General features: G+C 42.4%; 1 protein-coding gene across 8 annotated transcripts; it reads right to left on the bottom strand.

Moving 5' to 3' along the window:
- Positions 1-615: 615 nt before the first annotated feature.
- Positions 616-25064, bottom strand: LOC120514625 (monocarboxylate transporter 7-like). 8 transcript variants are annotated; one of them, XM_039735116.1, is made up of 7 exons: positions 24341-25060; positions 14129-14273; positions 7159-7279; positions 2839-3071; positions 2622-2765; positions 1643-2380; positions 616-1573 (listed from the first exon to the last, which is right to left on the bottom strand). In XM_039735116.1, exons 4-7 carry the CDS (start codon positions 3059-3061, stop codon positions 1419-1421), a joined length of 1260 nt encoding a protein of 419 aa, XP_039591050.1. In that variant the 5' UTR covers positions 3062-3071; positions 7159-7279; positions 14129-14273; positions 24341-25060; the 3' UTR covers positions 616-1418. The 8 variants fall into 8 exon arrangements, with proteins under 8 accessions (XP_039591050.1, XP_039591049.1, XP_039591048.1 ...); XM_039735115.1 differs by lacking the exon at positions 7159-7279 and having other exon boundaries at positions 14129-14234; positions 24341-25064; XM_039735114.1 differs by lacking the exon at positions 7159-7279 and having other exon boundaries at positions 24341-25063.
- Positions 25065-25347: the final 283 nt, after the last annotated feature.

Consider the following 25347-nt stretch of genomic DNA (forward strand, 5'->3'; position numbering starts at 1 on the left):
CAGGAGTTGCCAAGTCCGGTCTTGGAGGACCGCTGTGGCTGCTGGTTTTCATTGTAACCCTTCTTTTTAATGAGTGCCCTGTTTGTGCTGCTGATTAACTTTTTGTGAATTCAGTTTAATTGAATTGGTTTTTTAAGATGTTACTCTGAATTGCTTCATTTCCTTCCTTTAATGGCACCCAAACAGAAATGAAATGTGAAGTGAGGGAGCCAACAGAAGACCAATTAAGTGCGGGCCTCAAACTCCAACCAATTTCACTCCAACAAGCTGGTTAATAAGGTGCCAATTTTTGTCATTAATTAAACTCGTTCTTTAATTTCGTGGCTTGTTGCTGCTCTTGTGGTGCATTAGCAGACATTTCCGAAATTGTTGATTTTCTCTTTTCTAAGAGCACTCTTACAATGTTATGGGGACAGAGATCAACATTCCTGAGACCTTCATCTTTCTTTATTTTTAGATATTGTATGATGGACACAAGTTGTTTTGGCTCATTTTGTATCTTTCTCAGAGACAATTAAGGGGTCTGAGTCTTCAAGAACAAGTCAATTAAAATTAGTTCAAAAGACGTTAATTAGCAGCAAAAACAGATCACTCATTAAGAAAAGGGTTAGAATGAAAACCTGCAGTCACGGTGGTCCTCCAAGACCAGAGCTGGTGACCCCTGTTCTAAGGCATCTTGCCTGTGCTGGTTGGTCTGGCGTGATGTCGATGTTTCTGATTCTGTGCGTTGGTCTGAGTATGTAGGCCAGTGAGACCATTTCTGCTGGTCGCAGGTGGGCTGTATGTGTCTTTTCATTTTATCGGGAGGCTTACGTTGAAGTGAGAGAAAGAGGAGGTGTAAAATGGTAGTGTCATAATGCGGTTTCGGTCAGTAACAAAGTATGCACCGAATAAACAGTCAAATACCAAAGTCGATAATTGGTCACATTGAAGAACTGACGATAAGCCTAAGACCAAAACCCTGCCAGGAACACAGATTCCTTGCTATTGTTGTGGAGGGATATAATAGTTGTGGCAACCATTGTTTATATTGAGCATAGACAGACACAAGTGAAATAATATTAGGTTACACGTCTGTGAAGTGCAGTGGCAGCTTGTCCCCACAAGAGGGCAGCACATGACCTAGGTAGAGCTATCTGAAAAAAGATGGTGGTGGAAGCACAAACAGTCACAATGTATTTCTACTGAATGTTACCAAGAAGATCGAGACTGTATCCTGCTGGGAAAAATACAACTGCACCTCTCACCGGCAACACATCTTTAACCTGAACACCTGATGACGAGTTCTTCAAGTGGAACTGGGCTTTACATTTACTCACTCTGAGTCATCCCTGCACTTCTTAATAATAATAAAATGTATTTATATAGCGCCTCTCCCATGCACTTCTTATATATCCAGAGTCCACTAGCCCTCACATCTAGTTCTCTGTCGGTGATGTTCTCTCTGATGATTTCTTATGATTCCTCTTCATGAAAAAATCAGCCAACAGCAGAAACACCAAAGAGATAAAGAGGGTACCTCCAGTCAGATAGAAGCTGCTGCCAAAGTCTGTTGTGGAGTCCACCAAGAGACCTATGGGCACAAACCAATTGGGTTAAGCAGTTTAACAATGTTATGCCACCCCTGTCTGCTCACACTTACCAGAAAGTGGTGGCCCACACAGGCACCCAAATCCCCTGAGCAACATGGAGATGCCAAGAGCGCTGTCTACTTTAGAGACTCCAACGACATCAATGAGGACGGTGATGAGGAGAGACATCATGGCTCCAAAGAAGAAGCCACAGAAGCAGCTGAGAGCCACCATGGGTGTATAGCTGGTGGCAGAGGGCATGAGAAGCAAACCCACAGTCAGTATAGCCACCATCACCGCCAGCAGATGGATATTCTTGACCAATGCCAAGTTTGCCAACCAGCCACAGCTAAGGCGCCCAGTAAAATCCGTAATGGCCCAGTAACACACAAGGAATGTGGCACTCAGCTGATCCACTCCATTACTCTGGGCAAATGGAATCAGGTAGATGGAGGGCACAAAGAAAGCTAAGACTGTAAACAGCCCAAACATGGCAGTACAGATGAACTCTGGCAGCCGAAGAAGAGACAGGTCAAGGAGAGGGCCTTTAGTGCCAGCTCTGGAGTCCACACGTTTATAGGGCCTCATGAGGGCGCCACACACACACACATTCAGCTGGATGCCAGCAATGATGAGCATGGCACCCCGCCAGCTCATGACAGTAAGGAACCATTGGAATACTGGAGTGAGGCTGAAGATGAACACACACTCGCCACTGCTGGCCAGGGCATTAGCCAGAGCCCTCCGCTCGCTGAAATACTGGTTTACCATGCTCTGTGCTGGGACCCATGCCAGGGAGATGCCAAGACCTGCAAACAGCAACCAAAGAGCTAGTGAATAGAATGGTGGACAGAGCTCAGAGTGGCGGGTCAGGCCAGAGCCACAGCACCCGAGGACATTCACTGCAGCTCAACCACCACATCGACAGGTGACTTGCACTACCAACTCCTCCCACCTAGGCAGTGTCACACTTTTAGGAAACTACCATGTTGGTCTGCCTGGGTCTTAACGGTTAGTGGCTTTTGACCTCAAACAAGCAGAATGGCTTACCCAGTACCACCCCAGTGGTGGCATACATCCACAGAAGGCTCCATGCCAAAGATCCCAATGAAGCTCCCAGCATGACCAGTAAACCGCCCAGCATGATGACAGCCCTGTGGGAGAGGCAGCTGCTCAATGCACTGGCAATGGGGCCTGTTATAGAAGAGCAACAAGAGTTAGCAGTTCATAATGAGGTGGCACACAGGTGCAGGGAGGACCTACTTACTTGCCAAGTGAAAGACAGCTACACAAATAGAGCTGACCCAAGAGATACTGGTGGCCAGCTCATTGAAGTAATCCTGGAAGTTGATGAAGAAAATCCCAAAAGACTTGATCATAGCTGCTGTGAGGCCCGTCACTGTAAAGCATGAGGCCACCACAACCCATCCGTAGCCTCCATCTGCATAGCTCCTCCTGTGCATCACCTGTGGGCAGCTCCTGGGGCTCATAACTATAGGTCTGAAAGAGAAGCCATAGCTAGTGAGAATCCTGATCTGTGACACTGCCACCCCAGAGGCTTCTCGTGTCTGGCTGAAGGGCTACATAGTAATGCCATGGACAGAGCCTGCTCACCCACTGCCCACATTTTGCACGTACCAGTATGGATTTCCGCAATGTTCAAAAAAAAGAAGCACCCCCAAAACGTGCTATACTGACCAGGCAGCTGGACTCAGCATTGTGTGAAAGTTTGTGGAATCCCACAGGGAAAGATATAAAGTAGTCGGTCTGTATATGCATTGGCATCTTTTAATTTTGTTTAATTTTGTTAAACAAGCTGCCTGGCCATCTCATCACCCAAAGGTCATGCAAAAAGACAATTTCCCTTCAAGGATTAACAAAGTGTCAGTCAGTCATTATCCAAACCACTATATCCTAACACAGGGTCACATGGGTTGGCTGGAGCCAATCCCAGCCAACACAGGAACAAACCCCAGGAGGGTGCCAGCCCACACACACACTAGGGACAATTTAGGATTGGCAGTGCACCTAACCTGCATGTCTTTGGACTGTGGGAGGAAACCGGAGCACCCGGGGGAAACCCTCGTAGACACGGGGAGAACATGCAAACTCCACGCAGGGAGGACCCGGGAGGCGAACCCGGGCCTCCTAACTGCGAGGCAGCAGCGTTACCTCTTAACAAAGTGTATCAAATCAAAATAAAAAAAATATATATTTCTTAGTCAATTCATCTTTCAGCTTACCCAGCACATGAGCAAACACATCCAGGAGGAGGTACCAATTCCATGAACAAATGAAACACCACCATGTAGCCTGTGACTGAAAGCCCACAAGGCCACCTGCACAGGCATGGGATACAGACACAGTCTTGCCTCCCACCTGTCCCCTAAACCAGCCTCTACAGGTTAAGGTCATCTGGAGTTGGGATTGATTCTGGTAGAGGTTGTCAAAACGTGAGCAGCCACCAAGGAGACGTGCACTCATTCCCACCCACACAGCAGCCAGTTTACAGTTGCTCATAAGTCTTCTTTTATACAGTCCCTTACAAAAGGTTCAGATTCTCAGGCTTACAAATTCTTTTACGCACTTGATTCTCTCAGATTGTATACTTTACTCATGTAAGAATGTTTCCAGCCGATTTATGAAATAGTGAATATCAAAGCAAATACAAAGGGAGAAATAGGGAATCTGTCAACATTCAGCTCAAACAGAAAAATCCAAATGACGACACTTCAAAAGCCTTCAATCTCGGGCCCCTCTGCTCAGTGCTATGTCTCACCTGACTGACAGCCCCAGTATGTTGGTGATCTCCATTTGGTGTATTCTCTTCTCTCAATGCCCACCACCCCTACATCTCTTTTGAAGACAAAAGAACCTTGAAGACAAAGTTGTGATAAAAGGCTTGGGGGCTGATGACTTTTTCAAAGATCCAAAGCAACTTTCATGCAATCCATCTTTGGGTCATTTAGTGCTTTTTATTCATTTACCATCTTTAATGTCAACCCTTTTCATTTATTTTTTGATGGATTTCAAGGCACGATACACAACATAAGTGGTATAGTGGTGAATGCTGCTCCCTCACAGTTTTGAGAGCCCAGGTTCAAATCTGGCCTGGATGACATCTGTGTGATGTTGACATGCTCTCCCTACACCTGTGTGGGATATTCTTTGGGCACTCTTGTTTTCCTTTCACATCTCTAAGATGGGAAGGTTTCTTAACTGTTGCCTCTGAACCGTCACAGCGTACAACAATGTGCCCTGCAATGGACTGGCATGCCACCCAGGTTTGATTTGTACCTTGGGTCTGAGTCTGCAGATGTAGAAAATGAGTGAATGGATCTATCAATCTTGATTTCAAACATATCAATCAAATGTTCTGCTGTTTGTATATCTGATAAAGTGCTTTCACCCAAGAATGCTATATAAAATAAATCCATTTACTAGAGTGGATTCAGAAAGTTGTCAGACACCTTGCACTGTTTAAAAGTCTGAGGCCATTCTTTGAGTCAAATATGCAAAGCAGTAGTCAGGCTCTGCTCATCACCTGCCTAATACCATCTGTATGGTGAAAGTGGTCAAGTCAAGTCAAGCTGGAGAGCATGCACTGGTACAGTGCGGTGCCGCACCCACTACACGACGAAACAACTCGGGATCCTGGTTTGCAATCCCTCAGGCAGACACACGGTCCAGTCCCACCTTCCAGAAATGACCCTCTATCTGCCATAGCCAGGTGTTACATGGGCGACCCCTTGGCCTGGACCAGCCACTCGGGTTCCCAACAATAAGGATCTTACGAGCCGGATCACCTCGAGGAAATGAGCCACATGGCTGTGGTGCAGTAACTGACGCTCCCTCACAATGCAGGTAATGTGCCTCATTTGGGACTCAAAATCAAACCAACGGTACCCAAGGAATTTCTGGAAAGACACAGTACCAAAGGTGTCCAGTCTTTGTCTCAGGTCACTGGATACCGTCCATGTCTCGCAACCATATAGCCAGACTGGAAGCACCAGGACTCTAAAGAATTTTGTCCTTTTACATAGATATCGGGAGCACCACACACCCCTTTCCAGCGACTTCATGACCCCCCTATGGTCTCCCAATCTGTCTATGGTGATGGCAGCATAATACTATGGGGGTGCAGGGGACAGGGACACTGCTCAGAATTGATGGAAGGGTGGCTACAGCCAAATACAGAGAGGTCCTTGAAGAAAACCTGCTTCAGAGTGCACATCATCTCAGACTGTTAAATTTTTGCCACAACAATGACCCGAGGCACACAGCTAAGACAACTGTGGAGAGGCTTCAGGTCAAGTCTCTGAGTGTCTTTGGGTGGCCCATCCAAAGCTCAGATATAACCTCCATAGAACATGCAGGGAGAGACCTCAACATGGCGGTTTACAGACATTTCCCATCCAATCTACTGGAGCTTGAGGGGACCTGCAAGAAATCCAGATGGGCCATCCAGATGGGCCAAGCTTGTAGGGACTTACCAAGAAGACTCAAGGCTGGAATTGCTGCTAAAGAAGCTTCTAAAAAAACAAATTCTGGGACAGACCACTTTTATAAATGAGAGATTTCAGGTTTTGATTTTTAATAAAAGTGCAAATCTTTTTGAACACATGCTTTCATTTTGTCATTATCAGTTATTGAGGGTAGATTGATGGGCAAAAATGGCATGTGTATCCATTTAAAGTTAAAACTACAACACGGTAAAGTGAAGTGGTCTCAATAGTTTCTGAATTCACTATATGTTCACTCAGGTTTATTTTCTCTAATATGAAAGATCTGAAAGCATTCAGTGTGACAAATATGCAAAAATACAGGATCCCCGGATAGGGGGCAAATACTCGTTCTTACAGCACTGTACACTACCATAACTCCAAGAAACTGGCAACTATTGTTAGTCTCACAGTAGGCATGAGCACTCCAACAGGCATGCCACACAGTGGACAAATGGCCATTCAGTACCCACTCTGAATATTTTCTGTTGCAACCACTGCTTTACACTAGAAAGGCAAATCACCTCCAAACCACCATTTTGTGTGTGGTTGGTCTTAATCTTTAATTAATTGTACATTTATTTTGACATTGTCCATAAATGACACTTTTTGCTTTTCTAAGGTGGCAGCTAGTCCCTTTTATGTGTATGATCTGTAGCACTGCTGCCCTACTGTGTCTGCTTTCCCCTGGTTTCAGCATTTGGACCAAGTTATTGATGTGAACTACTCATGGAAATTGAAAAAGATATAAAGGTAAGGACCTCAGTCAGTGCTGATGGCACACAGCTCTGTCCATATATGACTCAGCTAAACTGCAGTCTGTAATATCAAGCTGCTGGGAGCTTCACAGTACCCCATGCCCACCTGGGAAAGGCCTACATGAGGTGCCAGGACTCCTAGCACTGTCCGGCCCTTTGACACTATAATAAGGCAACTTATTAAATGCACTATGTCAAATATTAGATCATTATTATCAGCTTGATTTTGTTGCTCTGGCTCTTTAGTCTGGTAAAGTGCTTCAGTAGCTGTCTTAAATAAAAACCAAAAATTGTGTGGAGGTCAACACTCTCACATTAAAGACTCACCTGCGTGCACACAAGGATATCTTTTTTACTTCCAATAGTCAGATGTCTTGCTGCCAAGCGAGACCACAGTGTGGAGATGCACAGGGACACAGGGAAGACAGACAGGACAGGTCACACTCTGCTGAGAAAGACAACAGAGGAGTGTGGATTTAAAGCATAATGCTCATATTCAAAAGCTTGGAGGTGAAGAACAGACTGGCATTATCCATACTGATCTGTCTGAACACACTTGCATGGATTAAAATGCCAGGCCCAGACACTCTTAATGTTACCTAAAAAGTCTGTTTCCATGGCGGAGTCCCAGTTTGGAATGCAGCCTCTGTGCCTTATGTAATAAGATTACTGATTGCAGACCAAGTAACACTCAGAGACAGCTCTTCAAAGCACCATCTGAACATCCATGTTAGAACAAAGAGCAATAAATTTAATGAGTGGCAACCGTAATGGACAACACTTCGCTCCAATGGTTAACCAAAAAGGATGTGATTATTTGTGCCTTAGAAACCAATGGTAAGATGTCTGCTCTTTCCTTTTAAAAAACCCTAACAAACCCCAAATGTGTGATCAGCATGGCCGCAACGTCTGAACAACAGCAGAGAGCCAGTGCTTATACGGTGTGGCCATAACAAAGGGTAGAGCAATCCCTTCTGCGTCAAAGGGTGACTGGTGCTGAACTGGAAAAATGGATGACCCTCTGTAAAAGAGTCCAAACTTTCCCAAGATACAAATTTCAGAGCAGAGGAAGACAGTATGTAAGAGCCATGTGTTGCCTTTGCTAAAAACTGATCATAAGCTCAACCAGCTGGCGTAATGTTGCTAGCAACCAGGAACACTGTGTGTAAAAGCCACGAAAGAGAAAACTGAAGGATTGCTTGCAACCAGTAAATGGGATTAAAACAAATAATGAAAGGTGACCAGAAAAGGGATGAAGCATCACCATTACTAGAACCTTAATTACACCTTCTTTGATTCTAAATACTATTAATTGTAACTTAGTAGTTAGGAAAAAGGCAACTAATGTATTACAGTATTGGTATCACTGTAATTGAAATGTAATAACCTTGTGAAAGAGAAGTTCTGGTTGTTATGAGATTTTTCCTTAATCCAGTAGGAAAGTGCACAGCAGTATCTCATACACACAGAAACCCTATGTGTGGAAAAGTAATCCAGTTTAGACTAGCTCTGAGTAAATCAACACAACAGTGCAGGCAACAAAAGCTTGATAACAAGGTAAACACCTATTGATCTTAAGCACAAGAATCCAGCAATCAGAATTCATAAGTTAAGTGCCTTATCTATAGTAAAAATACGTTCAACTAAGCTTTTGAGAACTTATGTGTTGTGTTGTTTGTTATTCTCTGTCTCTCTGCATATATATAAAAAGCAACAGTTCCAAAGAGTGCTGAACAAAAACCGAATTACACAATTGAGAAGGCAGCAAAAAAATATGAAGTGTGTGATACATACAAGCATATTCATAAGTGCAGCTACTGTGGAAACAAAGCACATGGTGGAAAAAGTCAATGTCCCGCTAAAGGTAGACAGTGTAAAAAAAAAACCGTGCATGCAGTGTGTCAGGTCTCAGATAAAGAGGAAGACGAGCTGTTTATTGATGCAGTAAGAAACGAATCGATGAAAGAAACCTGTCATCTTTACAACGATTGACAAACACGGAATGTAACTTGAACACAACACATCCTACAAATACGAACCTGATTGAAAGAAATAATGATAATCAAATCCTTGATGACAGCAACACTCAGTAACACTCACAAAACAAATACTGTATATTGACAGTCATGTTATGTTATTTTTAAAATGTTCCCTTTTCTTTTTCATAACTTCTTTAACACACTACTTCTCCGCTGCGAAGCACGGGTATATATATATATATATATATATATATATATATATATATATATATATATATGTATATATATACCCCGATCTACATACTTTCAAATAGACAAACCACATGCCGTGGCGCAATGGTAGAGGCTTCACCTCTATCGCTGATGTCCAAGGTTTGATTCTGGAGGGGGGGTGCACTGAGTATGTACGCGCGCTTCCTGATTCATTTTACCCTCCATCCCCTTGGTTTGAGACGTATGAAAAAATATGCGGTTAATGCAGAAAGACAGATCACCAATTGAAGCTTTATGAATAATGGATACAAAGCGCGTTCCTAAGACTGATCAGAGGCAAATTTCATTTCAAAAGACTACCCGACGGAAGCCTTGATAAAAGCGTGGTTTTGTGCAAACTGTCCAAATACAAACCTGATTGAAAGAAATTATAATCATATCCTTGATGACAGCAACACTCATAACGGTCACAAAACTATTACATTCACAATCATGTTACGTTATTTTTAAAATGTTCCCTTTTCTTAGTACAAGCACAGCTGAGAAGCTTTGATGCATGTACTCCATAACGCGTTAAAAAAATAACGCATTTAATCACACTTTGCATTCCAAGCAAAGGGGAACTTCTGGCAATGCATGATTACCTGGTACACCGATTACATTGATGCACACATCAGAGCTACAAAAACGTTAGAGTTGGAAGAAAGCGTGTTCCTACGACTGATCGGAGGAAAATTTCATTTCAAAAAACTACCCGACGGAAGCCTTGATAAAAGCATGGTTTTGTGCACACTGAAAAGCAAGCAAAACTGGATGCATTACAGAAAGCGGACTTTGTGGCTCTTACTGGGGATCATTGGACTTCCGTGACCGTTAGTAATTCTAATTACATCTAATTACAAAATGTTCAATGATCACACTGTTTTAGCCTAATGTACAAAATAATTTTGGCTAAGGTTACTCAGAGTTTAAAGGTGAAGCTGGTCAAATTACCTTTTATGTTTCTGCCTTATTTTTAAGAAGAAAAACTGTACTTTATGTTGAAATTTTGGTTATTATTATTTAAAGACAATACTATTCTGAAAATCTACTTAAAGTACTTAAACTACCACTTTATTTTTAAGTCTGCCCAATTTTAACCAGGGATGATATTTTTGTTTCTGTTTTGAATTCAAATGCAGTTTAAAGGCTTTTTTTCAGAAATTAAAACAGCTTCAGTTTACAATATTCATGTCCATGTCTATTATTTGATTCTGTCGCCCACTAAAACCCTTTTAAATTAAAAAACATTTGCGATTTGGGACAAATTTTCATGTGTGATTACATATGATTAATCAAGATTAATTATTACACAGCCTCTAATTAATTAGATTAATTTTTAATCGAGTCCCACCCTAATATATATATGTAGATTTGTATATATATATATATATGTGTATATACAGTATATATGTAGATATGTATATGTATATATGTGTGTGTGTGTATATATATATGTGTATATATATATGTATATATTTGTATGTGTATGTATATGTATATATATATATATATATATATATATATATATGCCAGCAACACTCATGACAATGACAACACAATTACATTGTCAATCATGTTACGTTATTATTAAAATGTTTCCTTTTCTTTTCATTACTTCTTTAACACACTACTTCCACTGCTGAAGCGCGGGTATTTTGCTAGTATATATATATATATATATATATATATATATATATATATATCTCACACACACACATACTGTATATCTATACATATACTTGCATATATCCATCTTCTATATCTATGCAATAAATTGTACTATTTTCTTTATTGCAACAAGTGTGTTTGAGGCATTTGTTGAAAGTAAGTTTATGGCCACGTTCAAATCATAACAGAGAAAGTAAAAGTGCTTAATGTAGAATTTGGTCTGTTTATAAGCCTTCTTCTTAAAAAACACAGACCTTTTCATATTTCCATCATCCCAGAGATCCCTCACTCAACCTACATTACTTTGGCTTCCATTAGGTGGGTGTTTTATCAATTGTTTTAATTAATTGCTAGGTAAAACTAATCAATACACTGGTCAACAAGCATTTTGCTACTGGGAGTTTTTCACCTTTACTTTAACAGGTTTTACTTGCTGACTCCAAATATGAAAACCGTTTTCATCCAGCAACACGTCCCGTTTTTTAGTTCTGATGTTCCAGGTCTTGGACAACTAGGGTGACTGGAAAGTAAAGGCAGATAACCATTTTTATAAATACCAGTAATTCCACTAGGGATGCCATTGAGACAAAAGAATTTGCCATATGTTACTAACAACTGTGAGTTGTTTACCTTGTCATTATTAATTTTATTTAAAAATTATTAATTTTTAATTAGCAGAAAATATATTTGTTACTGATAACCAGGTCTTATATGACTCTAAAGGATAATGACACAACTCAGACATAACAGTGCAGTAGGTAGAGGTTATTTTATTGTTAAAAATTTTGTCAAGGCGATAGACAGAAACGGTGATGATTTTCAGCATTTAAGAAATAAGTTTTGTCTCGAGAAAAGTGAAGCCAAAATTAAGGAAGGTGTTTTTGTTGTTCCTGATTTTCTATGAACTGTTGCTTGACGATGAGTTCAAAAGGAAACTGATGCCCACTGAATCAGCAGCATGGGAAGCATTTGTGCGGGTTGTCCAGAATTTTCTTGGCAGTCACAGAGCAGAGAATAATGCTGAGCTGGTGGAGAACCTGCTGAAGTGTATCAGCTTATGGGAGCCAGAATGTCACTGAAGATGCATTTTTTACATTCTCATCTCGACTTTTTTCCACCGAATCTGGGCGATGTCAGCGATGAGTATAGGGAAAGATTTCATCAAGATATAAAGGTAATGGAAAACTGATATTGTGGGAAAATTCACTCTGAGCATGATGGGTGACTACTGTTGGTTCTTACAAAGAGAATCGAATGTGCAGTACAAGTGCAAAAGCGAGTGCCTCAGACATTTTTGGGCACGCTGGCCTCACTTTTATATTGAGGTAAATTGACATTACATATGCTTTAATGTGTCTCTGGTATTGTTTTCTGGTTTGTTTTCAGAATAAGCACATCAAAACCATTTTGGTGGGACATAGTCCAAACTCCAGATATTGTATAGATATACTGCTCAAAAGAATTAAAGGAACACTTTTTAATCAGAGTATAGCATCAAGTCAATGAAACTTCTGGGATATTAATTTGGTCAGTTAAGTAGCAGAGGGGGTTGTTAATCAGTTTCAGCTGCTGTGGTGTTAATGAAATTAACAACAGATGCACTAGAGGGGCAACAATGAGATGACCCCCAAAACAGGAATGGTTTAACAGGTGGAGGCCACTGACATTTTTCCCTCCTCATCTTTTCTGACTGTTTCTTCACTAGTTTTGCATTTGGCTACAGTCAGTGTCACTACTGGTAGCATGAGGCGATACCTGGACCCTACAGAGGTTGCACAGGTAGTCCAACTTCTCCAGGATGGCACATCAATACGTGTCATTGCCAGAAGGTTTGCTGTGTCTCCCTGCACAGTCTCAAGGGCATGGAGGAGATTCTAGGAGACAAGCAGTTACTCTAGGAGAGCTGGAGAGGCCATAGAAGGTCCATAACCCATCAGCAGGACCAGTATCTGCTCCTTTGGGCAAGGAGGAACAGGATGAGCACTGCCAGAGCCCTACAAAATGACCTCCAGCAGGCCACTGGTGTGAATGTCTCTGACCAAACAATCAGAAACAGACTTCATGAGGGTTGCCTGAGGGCCCAAATGTCTACTGCGTCCTGTGCTCACTGCACAGCACCGGGGAGCTCAATTGGCATTTGCCATAGAATATCAGAATTGGCAGGTCCACCACTGGCGTCCTGTGCTTTTCACAGATGAGAGCAGGTTCACCCTGAGTATATGTGAAAGACGTGAAAGTGTCAGGAGAAGCCGTGGAGAATATTATGCTGCCTGTAACATCGTTTAGCATGACTGGTTTGGTGGTGGGTCAGTGATGATCTTGGAGGCATATCCATGGAGCGACTCACAGACCTCTACAGGCTAGACAACGGCATCTTGACTGCCATTAGGTATCAGGATGAAATCCTTGGACCCATTGTCAGACCCTACGCTGGTGCAGTAGGTCCTGGATTCCTCCTAATGCACGACATTGCCCGGCCTCATGTGGCAAGAGTATGCAGGCAGTACCTGGAGGATGAAGGAATTGAAACAATTGAATGGCCTTCACGATCCCCTGACTTAAACCTAGCAGGACATCTGTGGGACATTATGTTTCGGTCCATTAGGCGCCGCCAGGTTGCTCCTCAGACTGTACAACAGCTCAGGGATGCCCTCATACAGATCTGGGAGGAAATGCCACAAGACACCATCCGTCGTCTCATTAGGAGCATGCCCCGACGTTGTCAAGCATGCATACAAGCTCGTGGGGGCCACACAAGATACTGAAAAGCATTTTGAGTAGCAGAAATTAAGTTTTTGAAAAAATGGACTAGCCTGCCACATCTTCATTTCACTCTGATTTTAGGGTGCCTACACAATTGAGCCCTCTGTAAGCAGAAAACTTTTATTTCCATTAAAAGACTTGGCATCCTTTTGTTCCTAAGACATTGTCCTGTCGTTATTTGTATAGATATCCAACTTCATAATGAGATCTGAGGTATCTAATGTGTTTCTTTAAAGTGTTCCTTTAATTTTTGTGAGCAGTGTATATTATATTGATATTCAAAAGTGTCAAAATGTGTATTTCAAAAACCTGACATGCTAGCTTAATTCTGATTTCATATATAAAATCAGTGTAAAAAACTTAATAATGAGCTGCTATGAAGTTCCCAGTAGCAAACAAAAAATATCTTTTGAAGACCAGTGAATTAACCGTGTGATCATTTAAGCACCTTTTTCTAGCGAGCCACGTTGACATGAGGCTGCGGTGAGTGAAGTCAAGGAGAGACATCACTGAGCACTGCCAAGTGTTAACTAAATGATGAGCCCAATGTAAATTGCTAATATTGGAGTTCCACCAAGCCACCACTTCAATTCCAAACGGATCCTCAAGCCAAACGGTCACATGGCTCTTACCTTTTCCCATTTTCCCTGCATGTCACTACAGTCCAGAAGCTCCTCATATCTCCTGTACACATGGTCTCACGTAAACTCACACGGGATGTTGATAAGAAGGTCTGCTCTGCAAAGATATGCCCAGCTCCATTAGCAGCTGATGACTCTACAAAGTTGGAATCAGTACAGGAGAGACATTAGAAAGTTGGCAGTGCTGAGAAGCTAAGACACAAGATACCTGTGCTAGTGTCACACAAGACGTGCATCACCACAACCCCAGCTCGTTGCAGATAGACGCCTGGACTGCCAACTTAGTGCACTTCGTACATGCAGCACTTGAATGTCAAGACACTCGGCTTGATAATAATAATACACTGATTGCGTAACATGATGTTCTCAGAGGAGGACTCATAGTAAATAAGGAAATTCACTTTGTAACACACTTGAATGCACTTGATTCAGTTCAGGCTCACTGCCACACGCTCTGGCTCAGTTTAGAATAAACAATAAACCTAACATGCATGCCTGTGGGTGGGGATTTGTGTTTACAATTAGGTAAAATTAAGTTCTGTATTTTAGGCAAGCTGAGTGACATAGCAGTTAAAGCTTTGGACTCTTATTGTGCTCTTATTTGGTTTGTGCTTATTATGTAGCCCTTCCCTGACTGGATTCTGATCATGATAATGTCTCGTGCACTGATCAGTCACCCTTCACAGAAGAAATCCAAATTCCAACATAGTGGGAACAGAAGAGTTGCTTTCCGTGGCTCTTGTTATGTTGCTTGGCTGCATATATGTGCCAAAGGTAAATTATTTACAGGTCGCTACAGTTTTGCAATAAATCCTAAGGCTGACAACATAACCACCTTTTCAAGTATCACCAGTTTAGGGCAAGACCTGGACAATGTTTGGTAGGACAATTTGGCAAAGGAAGTTGCGGTTACTGAAGAATGATAAGACTGCTTGTATAAACACAATCTGTAAATGAATCTCTATCATGTATAGCATTCCTGATGGAGGCATGCCCCGTGTAGGCGAATGTCTATGTCATTGATCTTTTAGCGTGGAAGGAAATACTGTACTTTCATAAAAAATGTGAAAATGCTAGTGTGGACAGGGATTATTTTCATTTGAAAATATTCTTTTCATTAAAGTGTGCTAGTGTGGCTTCAAAATGAACAGAAATTCAAAAGCAAGCTTCAAATACTGCCCAAAAGCTAAAGAAGCCCAAACAACAAATCCAATTACAAAATCCAACCAGTCTGTAACGGCTGACCCACTACCCAGCCGGCAGCCACACTACCACGACCCATCGCCTGGAAAAATCGCTGAGGAGAACCTACTTATACCTCTGACAAATAATAAAAAAACCAACTGACGGTTAAACACAAGCAAACAAAATCACATATGTAAAACAAGTGCAGTAATATATTAAGTAGAACACAATGACAAGTACAATAATACAAATCCCAGACATAAAATATATCTATATATATATTCCTCCACCATACCAGCAAAGTGAAAACACCACATATACAATAATGAAACCTCCATTGCCCCTGCATACGTGTAACAAACACACAATACAAATAATGCCAATGGATGATTACTGAAATGTTAATGAACTTGAAATGAGTCCGGGTAAATAACTGTCCAAAATACTGATGGCTGTTTAAAATGATTGTGTTTGATTCTCCCGAATAGATTCAGAACAATCTCACCGTGGTTTCTTGGCGATGGTGGAAAATAATGTCCAACTCCGGGGTTTCTGGCGATGACTGTGTTGTAGTGAATCCGGCTGAATGAGAAGCAAACTGGGAAAAAAGGCGCAATGTAAATAAAGGTAGAAAAATGACGATCAGTTGTTGGTAGGTGAAATCTCTGTCTCTCTCCTCACTTCTCTTCTGTCCCTCTTTACCATTTAAATAATAACGAGCTGGACGTAACTGGCAAAACTCCAGTTCTGACGTTACCAGTGGTCGCTACCTCCCCGCAACATCCTTCCCGTTTCTCATTACGGGGACGACATTTAAACAAACACGTATTACTTTAGATGGGGTGCTGTGACGAGACGTGACTGGGTGCAAAGACTATAAGCAACATTTATGTGGCCCCGCTTCAAGTCATCCACCTTAGCACATCAGCAAGCATCGAGTGCAAAGCAAGAACAATCCCTGGACAGGACAACAATCTGTTCCAGGGTGAATACACACACACACACACCCACGGGCCGAAAGGAAACCCACTCAGACACCAGGAGAACATCTGCAATGCAAATACAGAGATCAGTGTACCTATGCGACATTTTGCTGTCAATCACCCATTCATCCAGCCCTGTTTATTTCCAAGGAAAATGTCCGCTGCTATAGTACTGCTTACATCCATGAGCACCTGTGTGTTGATACTGTGATACCACTTAAAATTGACAGTTCCCTTACAATTACAACCTTCAAGTTCACACACCCTGGAAGAATTTATGAAATATTGGTCATTGTTTGGAAAATATAAGTAATCATGCAGAAAACTTACCTTTTAATTGGGGAGTGTGCTCAGATGAGGCAATGTATTATCACATAATTGTGTGTGCCCTTTTTAAATCATAATGATAACAGAAATCACCCAAATGGGCCTGATCAAAAGTTTACATACCCTTGAATGTTGGGGCTAATAATACACACACAAGCCATAGCGCATATTAAAATCTCAAGATGCCGGTCAGTTTATGATCCCAAGGATTAATAAAATAACAATGGGAGGTCGAGCTTTTAGTTACAGGGTCCCTAAACTATGGAGTGGTCTGCCTGCTACTATAAGAGATGCCCCTTCGGTCTCAGCTTTTAAATCCCAGCTGAAGACTCACGACTTCAGTTTAGCACACCCTGACTAGAGCTGCTGATTAACTGTACAGACTACACCTCTGTTGTTAGTCATTAGCACTAAAATATAAGTAACAGGATAGTTATAATTTGTTACTAACCCTCACCTATTCTGTTTCTCTTCTCAGTACTCAAATGTGGCACTTGGTGCCACAGCCCACATGCCAAGTTGTTTTGCCTGCCTAAGGTAAGTCATCCCTGATGGAGGATCGCAGGAATCGTCAGTAGAGGGGTCCTTTCATTGGACTGGCTAGCCCAGCGCTGTCTCAGCTATGGAATGGCCAAAGTGGGGAGGCAGTTTGATGGATGAGGTCTCCAGGACTCTAAACAAATCCAAATCATATTCTGTGATATCAACTACTGTTAAATTCTACTCCGTACTTCTAAAATTTTTATTTTTATACTGTGTTGAGGATTTGTTCTGTTCTGTTCTGTGTATTGTATTGTATTGTATTGACCCCCCCCCCTTTGTTTTTTGACACCCACTACATGCCCAACCCACCTGGAAAAGGGGTTTCTCTTTAAACTGCCTTTCCCAAGGTTTCTTCCATTTTTTCCGTACAAGGATTTTTTGGGAGTTTTTCCTTGTCTTCTTAGAGAGTCAAGGCTGGGGGGCTGTCAAGAGGCAGGGCCTGTTAAAGCCTATTGCAGCACTTCCTGTGTGATTTTGGACTATAAAAAAATTAATTGTATTGTATTGTATTGCACAAGCTGACACACACAGGTGCAATTTATGTATGATTCAGGGAAAGTGTCCACACCTGTAACCTCTATGATTGTAATCAGTGTCTATGTATAAATAGTCAATTAAAATTTATTTGCAGAGCTGTTCTGACATTGCTCGATTCCAAGCCATGGGGAAAGCAAAAGAACTGCCAAAAGACCTGCAAGAAAACGTTGCTGATTTTGGAAAAATCAGTTAAAACAATATGAAAAGATATCCCGATATCTGAAAATGTCTGTCAGTATTTTTCAGACTCTGATAAAAATGTGGAAAGTTAAGGGTTCTGTAGTTACCAAGCCAAAGTCAGGTAGACCAACTGAGATTTCAGCCACAACTACCAGAATCATTTGTCAAGTTGCCTAGAAAATCCCTCAAGGCACTTCAGCTGAGATAACAGGCTGCTCTGCAAACAAGTGATGTGGCTGAGTCAAAATGCGCAATAAGGAGGTACTTGAACAAAAATGGACTTCACGGTCCAGTTGCCAGAAAAAAAAGCCTTTATGGTACCAATGCCACAAAACAGCCCACTTACAATATGCCAAACAGTATCTTGACAATACTCAAAACTTCTGGGACAAAGTCTTTCGGAGTTATAAGATCAAAATTGAACTTCATGGTCAGAACCATAAAACTCTATCTTTGGAGAGGATGCAACAAGGCCCATGACGAAAAGTACAGCATCCTTACTGTGAAGCATGGAGGTGGATATCTGATGCTCTGGGGGTTTGTGAGCTACAGCGACACAGGTAACTTAGTGAAAATTGATGGCAAGATGAATGGATAGATAGATAGATAGATAGATAGATAGATAGATAGATAGATAGATAGATAGATAGATAGATAGATAGATAGATAGATAGATAGATAGATAGATAGATAGATAGATAGATACTTTATTAATCCTAAGGGGAAATTCACAAATTAGCATGTTAATGAAAAATATTGAAGAACAACTTGCATTCATCAGTCCAGAAGCTGCGCATGGGATGCACTTGGATTGTCCGACATGACAATGATCCAAAACACAAGGCCAAGTTGACCTTTCAGTAAAGATGCTGGAGTGACCATCACAGTCTCCTCATCTCAGTATCACTGAGCCACTTTGGGGAGATCAATCAATCAATCAATCAACATTTATTTATATAGCACATATTCATACAAAAAAATGTAGCTCAAAGTGCTTTACAAAATGAATAGAAAAATAGAAGACACAATAAAAAATAAACATAAGCCAACATTAATTAACATAGAATAAGTAAGGTCCGATGGCCAGGGTGGACAGAAAAAACAAAAAAAAACTCCAAAGACTGGAGAAAAAAAAAAAATCTGTAGGGGTTCAGACCACGAGACCGCCCAGTCCCCTCTGGGCAATCTACCTAACATAAATCAAACAGTCCTCAAATCAGATCAGATCTCAAATGTGCAATTCATGCAAGGCAACCCAATAGTTAATGGGACCTGGGGGCTTCTCGCCAAGAAGAATGGGATGCTCTACCACCGGATGAAATCAAGGGCCTCATCCACAACTATCACAAAAGACTGTATGCCATCATTAATGTTAAATGGGGCAATAAACAGTAGGAAGAACAAAGGGTATGCAAACTTTTGAATAAGGATTATCTCACTATTTTCTTTATTACTATGTTTTGTTTAATGATTGTGCTGTTCTGTGATGCCTTATAGTTTATTTTGGATTCCATTAAAAGCAAATGAAATGTCTTTTGCCTGACCAATCATCTTTTCTTTAAAGTATGATACACATCTTATAAATTCTGCCAAGGTATCTAAACTTATGAGCAAACTTGTATGTGTGCTCAGCCATACCTAGGGCAGTGATCTTTTATGTGCGTGAAGATTTTCAAGAATGCAGCTTGCCTTAACATTACTTTACAATAAACTGAATGTTGGACCAAATGTATGCATCTGTGTATTGCCTCAAGCATTGTAAGGGTGTTCAAAGTTTGGTAAAAAATTCGAGAAATGCTTGATTGCCACATACCTAAATCATTGTTATTGTAAAGCTGCACGGAACAAGTAACGTTACCAATGCTTTCGTTTTTGCTGACAGAAAGTAGTTTCTTCGCTTAAGTAGAGGGATCATGTAATGTATAAGATTTTGTTAAAAATATTATTCCACCTCAGTCAAATCTATAACTTTTTACAAGTTCATATTTCTAAAACATGCTGCCTTTCCTCGGTATGTGCATGTCGATTTCTACCTGAACACAATCTTCTGGCAGTTCCTACCGTGATAGGACAGCTCCCTACCTCTCCTTAGTCCTAGTGAACATAGGAGCAGATTCCTAAATTAGGAAAACTGATAAAATGATTTTACTCCTATTGCTGTGTCGTTTCCTACATATAAAATGATCCAATAAAGGGTTAGGGTTGTTCTAAGGCTAGAGAGAGAAAAATAGGGGGAACCCTAAAAAGCTCAATGTCTTGATTATATATACAAGAATACAGTCAATAAACTGTATTTATGTTATGTTATGTTAACTACCTAAATGTCAAACTAGGTGGGAATACAAATAATGCAGAATACTATATTCTTACATAGGGATTTAGACAGCATACAGGCTTGGGCATATTTGTGGCACATAAAAGTCACTATCTCATTCTGGAGGAAATGGGGTCAGGATCTACAAAAAATGCAGTTTGCTGTGTTTTTGTGAAACGTGGCTAACAACTAACATCCCAGATGCTAACGTGGAGCTACCCGGGTTTAACATAGTTAGAGCGGACAGAGACGCAAGCATCTGCGGGAAGCAAAAAGGAGGGCTCGCTCTCTATGTGAATACAAGGTGTTGCAACTCTGGACACATAAACATCAAAATCTACACTTGTTGCAGGGACATCGATCTGTTGGCTGGAAGTCTGCGTCCATATTACTTGCCCAGAGAGTTTGGACATGTCATTATTGTTATTGTTTACATCCCTACTCGGGCGGAATGTGGAAATAGCGGGTGACGTCATCCATTCCGCTGTTACTAAATTACAAACACAGCACTCCGAGGTGCTTGTGCCAATCTCTGGAGATTTTAACCATGTGATGCTGGACAAAACATTACCTGCCTTCTACCAGTATGTGGATTGTAACACCCGGGGAAATAGGACTATTGACTTACTGTATGCAAACGTTAAAGACGCATACAGTGCCACCTCGCTGCCTGCGCTTGGGAAAGCAGATCATTACCTGGTTCTGCTTCAGCCTCACTACAAACCAAGAGTGAGGGAGCTACCTACAACCACACGCTCATTCAGGAAGTGGTCCCCTGAGGCAGAGCAGGCTCTGAGAAACTGCTTTTGGACTACGGACTGGGATATCCTGCAGGGATCACATAGTGAGAACATTGAGGAGGTTGTTGACTGCACTACTGACTACATCAACTTCTGTATGGACATTGTAGTTCCAGTAAGAACAGTACGCTGCTATGCTAACAACAAGCCATGGATTACAAGTGACATCAAGGGCCTTTTGAACCAGAAGAAAAGGGCTTTTAAAGGCGGTGATCGGCATGAGCTCAAGCATGCAGAAGGAACTCGAGTCCAGCTCAGGGCGGCGAAGGAGCAGTACAGGAGAAAGCTGGAGCAGAAGGTGCAGAATAACGGCATGAAGGAAGTGTGGGATGGGATGAAGATCATCACTGGCTGCAGCTCAAAGTGGGGTGCCACCATCAAGAAAGACGTGGAGAGAGCAAACCAGATGAACAACTTCTTTAACAGGTTTGACCACCCTAACCCACTCTCACCTCAGAGTACTGCACCCTCCACCCATCCTTCTGCTGATACCAGCATAGGACAGAGTTTCCCCCACCCACAATTACAGCAGCCCTGGTAAGCAGAGAGCTGAGGAGACTTTGTGCCAGCAAAGCAGTGGGTCTAGATGGAGTATCACCACGACTGCTGGCCTGTGCGCTGGAGCTGGAGAGTCTTCTACAGCATCTTCAACCTGAGCCTGGAACAGGGGAGAGTCCTGATGCTTTGGAAAACATCTTGCATCACCCCAGTCCCAAAGGTATCACGTCCTAGTGAGCTGAATGACTTCCGGCCTGTCGCTCTGATGTCACATGTGATAAAGACCATGGAGCAGCTGCTGCTTCACCACCTGAGGCCACAGGTCCGCCACACCCTCGACCCTCTGCAGTTTGCATACCAGGAGAAGGTGGGAGCGGAAGATGCCATCATCTATATGCTACACTAATCCATCTCCCACTTGGACAGAGGCAGTGGTGCTGTAAGAATCATGTTTCTGGACTTCTCTAGCGCCTTCAACACCATCCAACCTCTGCTCCTTAGGGACAAGCTGACAGAGATGGGAGTAGATTCATACCTGGTGGCATGGATCGTGGACTATCTTACAGACAGACCTCAGTATGTGCGTCTCGGGAACTGCAGGTCTGACATTGTGGTCAGCAACACAGGAGCACTGCAGGGGACTGGACTTTCTCCGGTCCTGTTCAGCCAACATACATCAGACTGCCAATATAACTCGGAGTCCTGCCACGTGCAAAAGTTCGCTGACGACACTGCTATCGTGGGCTGCACCAAGAGTGGGCAGGAGGAGCAGTATAGGAACCTAATCAAGGACTTTGTTAAATGGTGCGACTCAAACCACTTACACCTGAACACCAGCAAAACCAAGGAGCTGGTGGTGGACTTTAGGAGGACCAGGTCCCTCATGGACCCCGTGATCATTGGAGGTGACTGTGCAGAGGGTGAAGACCTATAAATACCTGGGAGTGCAGCTGGATGATAAATTGGACTGGACTGCCAATACTGATGCTCTGTGTAAGAAAGGACAGAGCCATCTATACTTCCTTAGAAGGCTGGCATCTTTCAACATCTGCACTAAGATGCTGCAGATGTTCAATCAGACGGTTGTGGTGAGTGTCCTCTTCTACGCGGTGGTGTGCTGGGGAGGCAGCATAATAAAGAGGGACGCCTCACGCCTGGACAAATTGGTGAGGAAGGCAGGCTCTATTGTAGGCACGGAGCTGAACAGTTTGACATCGGTGGCAGATCGACAGGCGCTGAGCAGACTGCTGCCAATCATGGAGAATCCACTGAACAGGATCATCTCCAGACAGAGGAGCAGCTTCAGAGACAGACTGCTGTCACCATCCTGCTCCACTGACAGACTGAGGAGACCCCACACTATGCGACTCTTCAATTCCACCCGGGGGGTAAACGTTAACATTATACAAAGTTATTGTCTGTTATACCTGCATTTTAATCACTTTTTAATTTAATATTGTTTTTTATCAGTATGCTGCTGCTGGAGTATGGGAATTTCCCCTTGGGATTAATAAAGTATCTATCTATCTATCTATATGGGGGCAACTTAGCTGTTAGCTAAACAAGCAAGCATGATAGACTGAATGGTCTTCTATCTTTTGTCAAATGTATTATGTTCTAAAGTAAGTAAATGTGAAGTATTCCAAGTTAAAATACAAATGTATGAAATGAATACACAATGGGAGGTCTGAAACTTAAAATAACCCCTTAAGAGAAGGACCTGAGGGTTACAGTGGACTGATTACAACAGTGTGCAGAAACTACCAAAGAGTTATTAGGGTGTCAGGTTATAAAGCACAAATCAATGGAGGTTATTGTGATGTTGTGGGTCCTGCTCCATGCTCCCACCTCTCTTCTGAGAGCCTCTTGAACCCAACACCATCGGTAATGTAAGAGGATGAGCTGGTCTGATGGTGACAAATCAAACTGAGAAAAGGGATGGTGGAAAAGGTGCAAGTGCTTTTATTAAAAACAAATCCAAACAAAACAGTGTCCAGCGCTCCAAAATGTTCCAATAAATGATTCATAAAAACCATTGAAAAATCCAAATGTTTAAAAGCAGACTAAAAATGAGAATTAAAAAAACTGCAGCTGTCATTGGGGCCACAGCAGCCAAGCACATCTCCTTCCCTGTCTCTCCATTTCACCCAAGGCTCGCTCAGCTGGAGAGATATTTGCCGCTGCAGTCCTCACGCTACCGACTCCCATCTTGGCTGCTTCTGCCGTCGTCTGCCAGACTGTTTGGGCTTGGTTGTGTGTAGCTAAAACACACCTGTGACGTTCAGGTGCATGAATTACATTGTGCTGTGCAGGAGTTTTCTTTGGTTCTTCAGTGCTTCAAATCGCGTACCTTTTTTAATAAGCAAACGCAGGCACCTCCTTTTGTTCTTTAAGAAAAGAGCGCACTGGGGAGCGCCACGGCGGGACAATGCAATCAGCGGCGGCGGCTACTGCACTCGTTTCACTGTTTGAACGAAAAAGCTACGCTGTCACGAGTGGGATGAACCGAAGATGGCGATCCCATTCTCTTATTGTTTTTGATGGACGGCCGAGGAGCGGTCCTGTCTCACTACATCCCAGTTAGACTTATCTGGCACCAATTAAACGTCGAGACGGGTCACTGCGCATGTTTTCAGTTTACTAGGGATCTTGAACTCGTGTGTTAGAAGGAAAGAAGTAAGGAAACGGTGGTCGCTTTGACCTGATCAAAAGATCGCTGCGCTATAACTCAACACCGCTGTCTCCTGGCAAGATCCAGTGTTCCGCAATCTTAAACCAGTACCTGAGGACGGAACGGTTTCGGATGACGGTCACGGCGATCCGAGCACGCACTCACCTTTTGCGGAGGAGACGCGTCACCCAGTTCGTCGCTATTCTCGACAGGTTGCGGACGCTCAGCCTTTAGCAAGTGCTAAGTGAAGGAGGCGCTTCTGTTGTGTCTCGAATTGATTTCGGCGGAAACTCTTTATCCTGTAAACTTCGTCCGCATCCCGTCCGCCGTCGCAGCTATACGTTGCCACAGTCCCAGGGTATAAATATCACTGGACAAATGATGGATTCACAGAGCGCGCAGAAGAGGAGCTCACTCTGCTGCGATCCTGGAAGCTGCCAAAGGAACAGAAGTATAAGTGCAGACGGAGTCACTCACACATTCCGCGATTCAGGTGCCTGGCCGCACAACACTAACCCCTCCATTTGCGGAAGAATGTCGTTTAAAAAATCAAATGTGGACGGAAGAGAGACAATACAAGGATCCAGCGACACCGCTTTCCTTATTATTGTAGACCTCCCCCACCACTTTGAGCGGTTTATAGAAGTCGCGTGCGAGACGCTTTATGTGAGCGCAATGCGCTGTCGGACTTTAATCCTTTCAATTGAGGGCTAATACGCTCTAAAAAGCTGCGTGTAAACTTTCCCCTGAACAAAGACATACAAACAGAATCGTGGGAGCGGGAAAGGCGGCCACAAAGCTATAAGTTTAGAATAGTGAATTGGAGCAACGCTAGTGAGGAAATGATCTTGAATAGGAGGACAACAACAACATTTATAGTACATTTTCATACAAAAAATGTAGCTATTAGTGCTTTACAAAATGAAGAATAGAAAAATAAAAGACTCAGTAAGAAAATAAAATAAGCCAACATTAATTAACATAGAATAAGTAAGGTCCTATGGCCAGGGTGGACAGAAAAAAAAAAAAAAAAACCTCCAGACGGCTGTCAAACAACGTTGAGAGCACCGGGCTGCCTAGTGCTTGTTCTGGTAGTGTTACCAAAACGCCATTACTAAAACATTAGAATACATGATATGACTCCTTAAGCCCTTTTCACTTGTAACAGTTCT

The sequence above is a fragment of the Polypterus senegalus genome, chromosome 14 (assembly GCF_016835505.1).
Source record: "Polypterus senegalus isolate Bchr_013 chromosome 14, ASM1683550v1, whole genome shotgun sequence".
Classification (NCBI taxonomy): Eukaryota; Metazoa; Chordata; class Cladistia; order Polypteriformes; family Polypteridae; genus Polypterus; species Polypterus senegalus.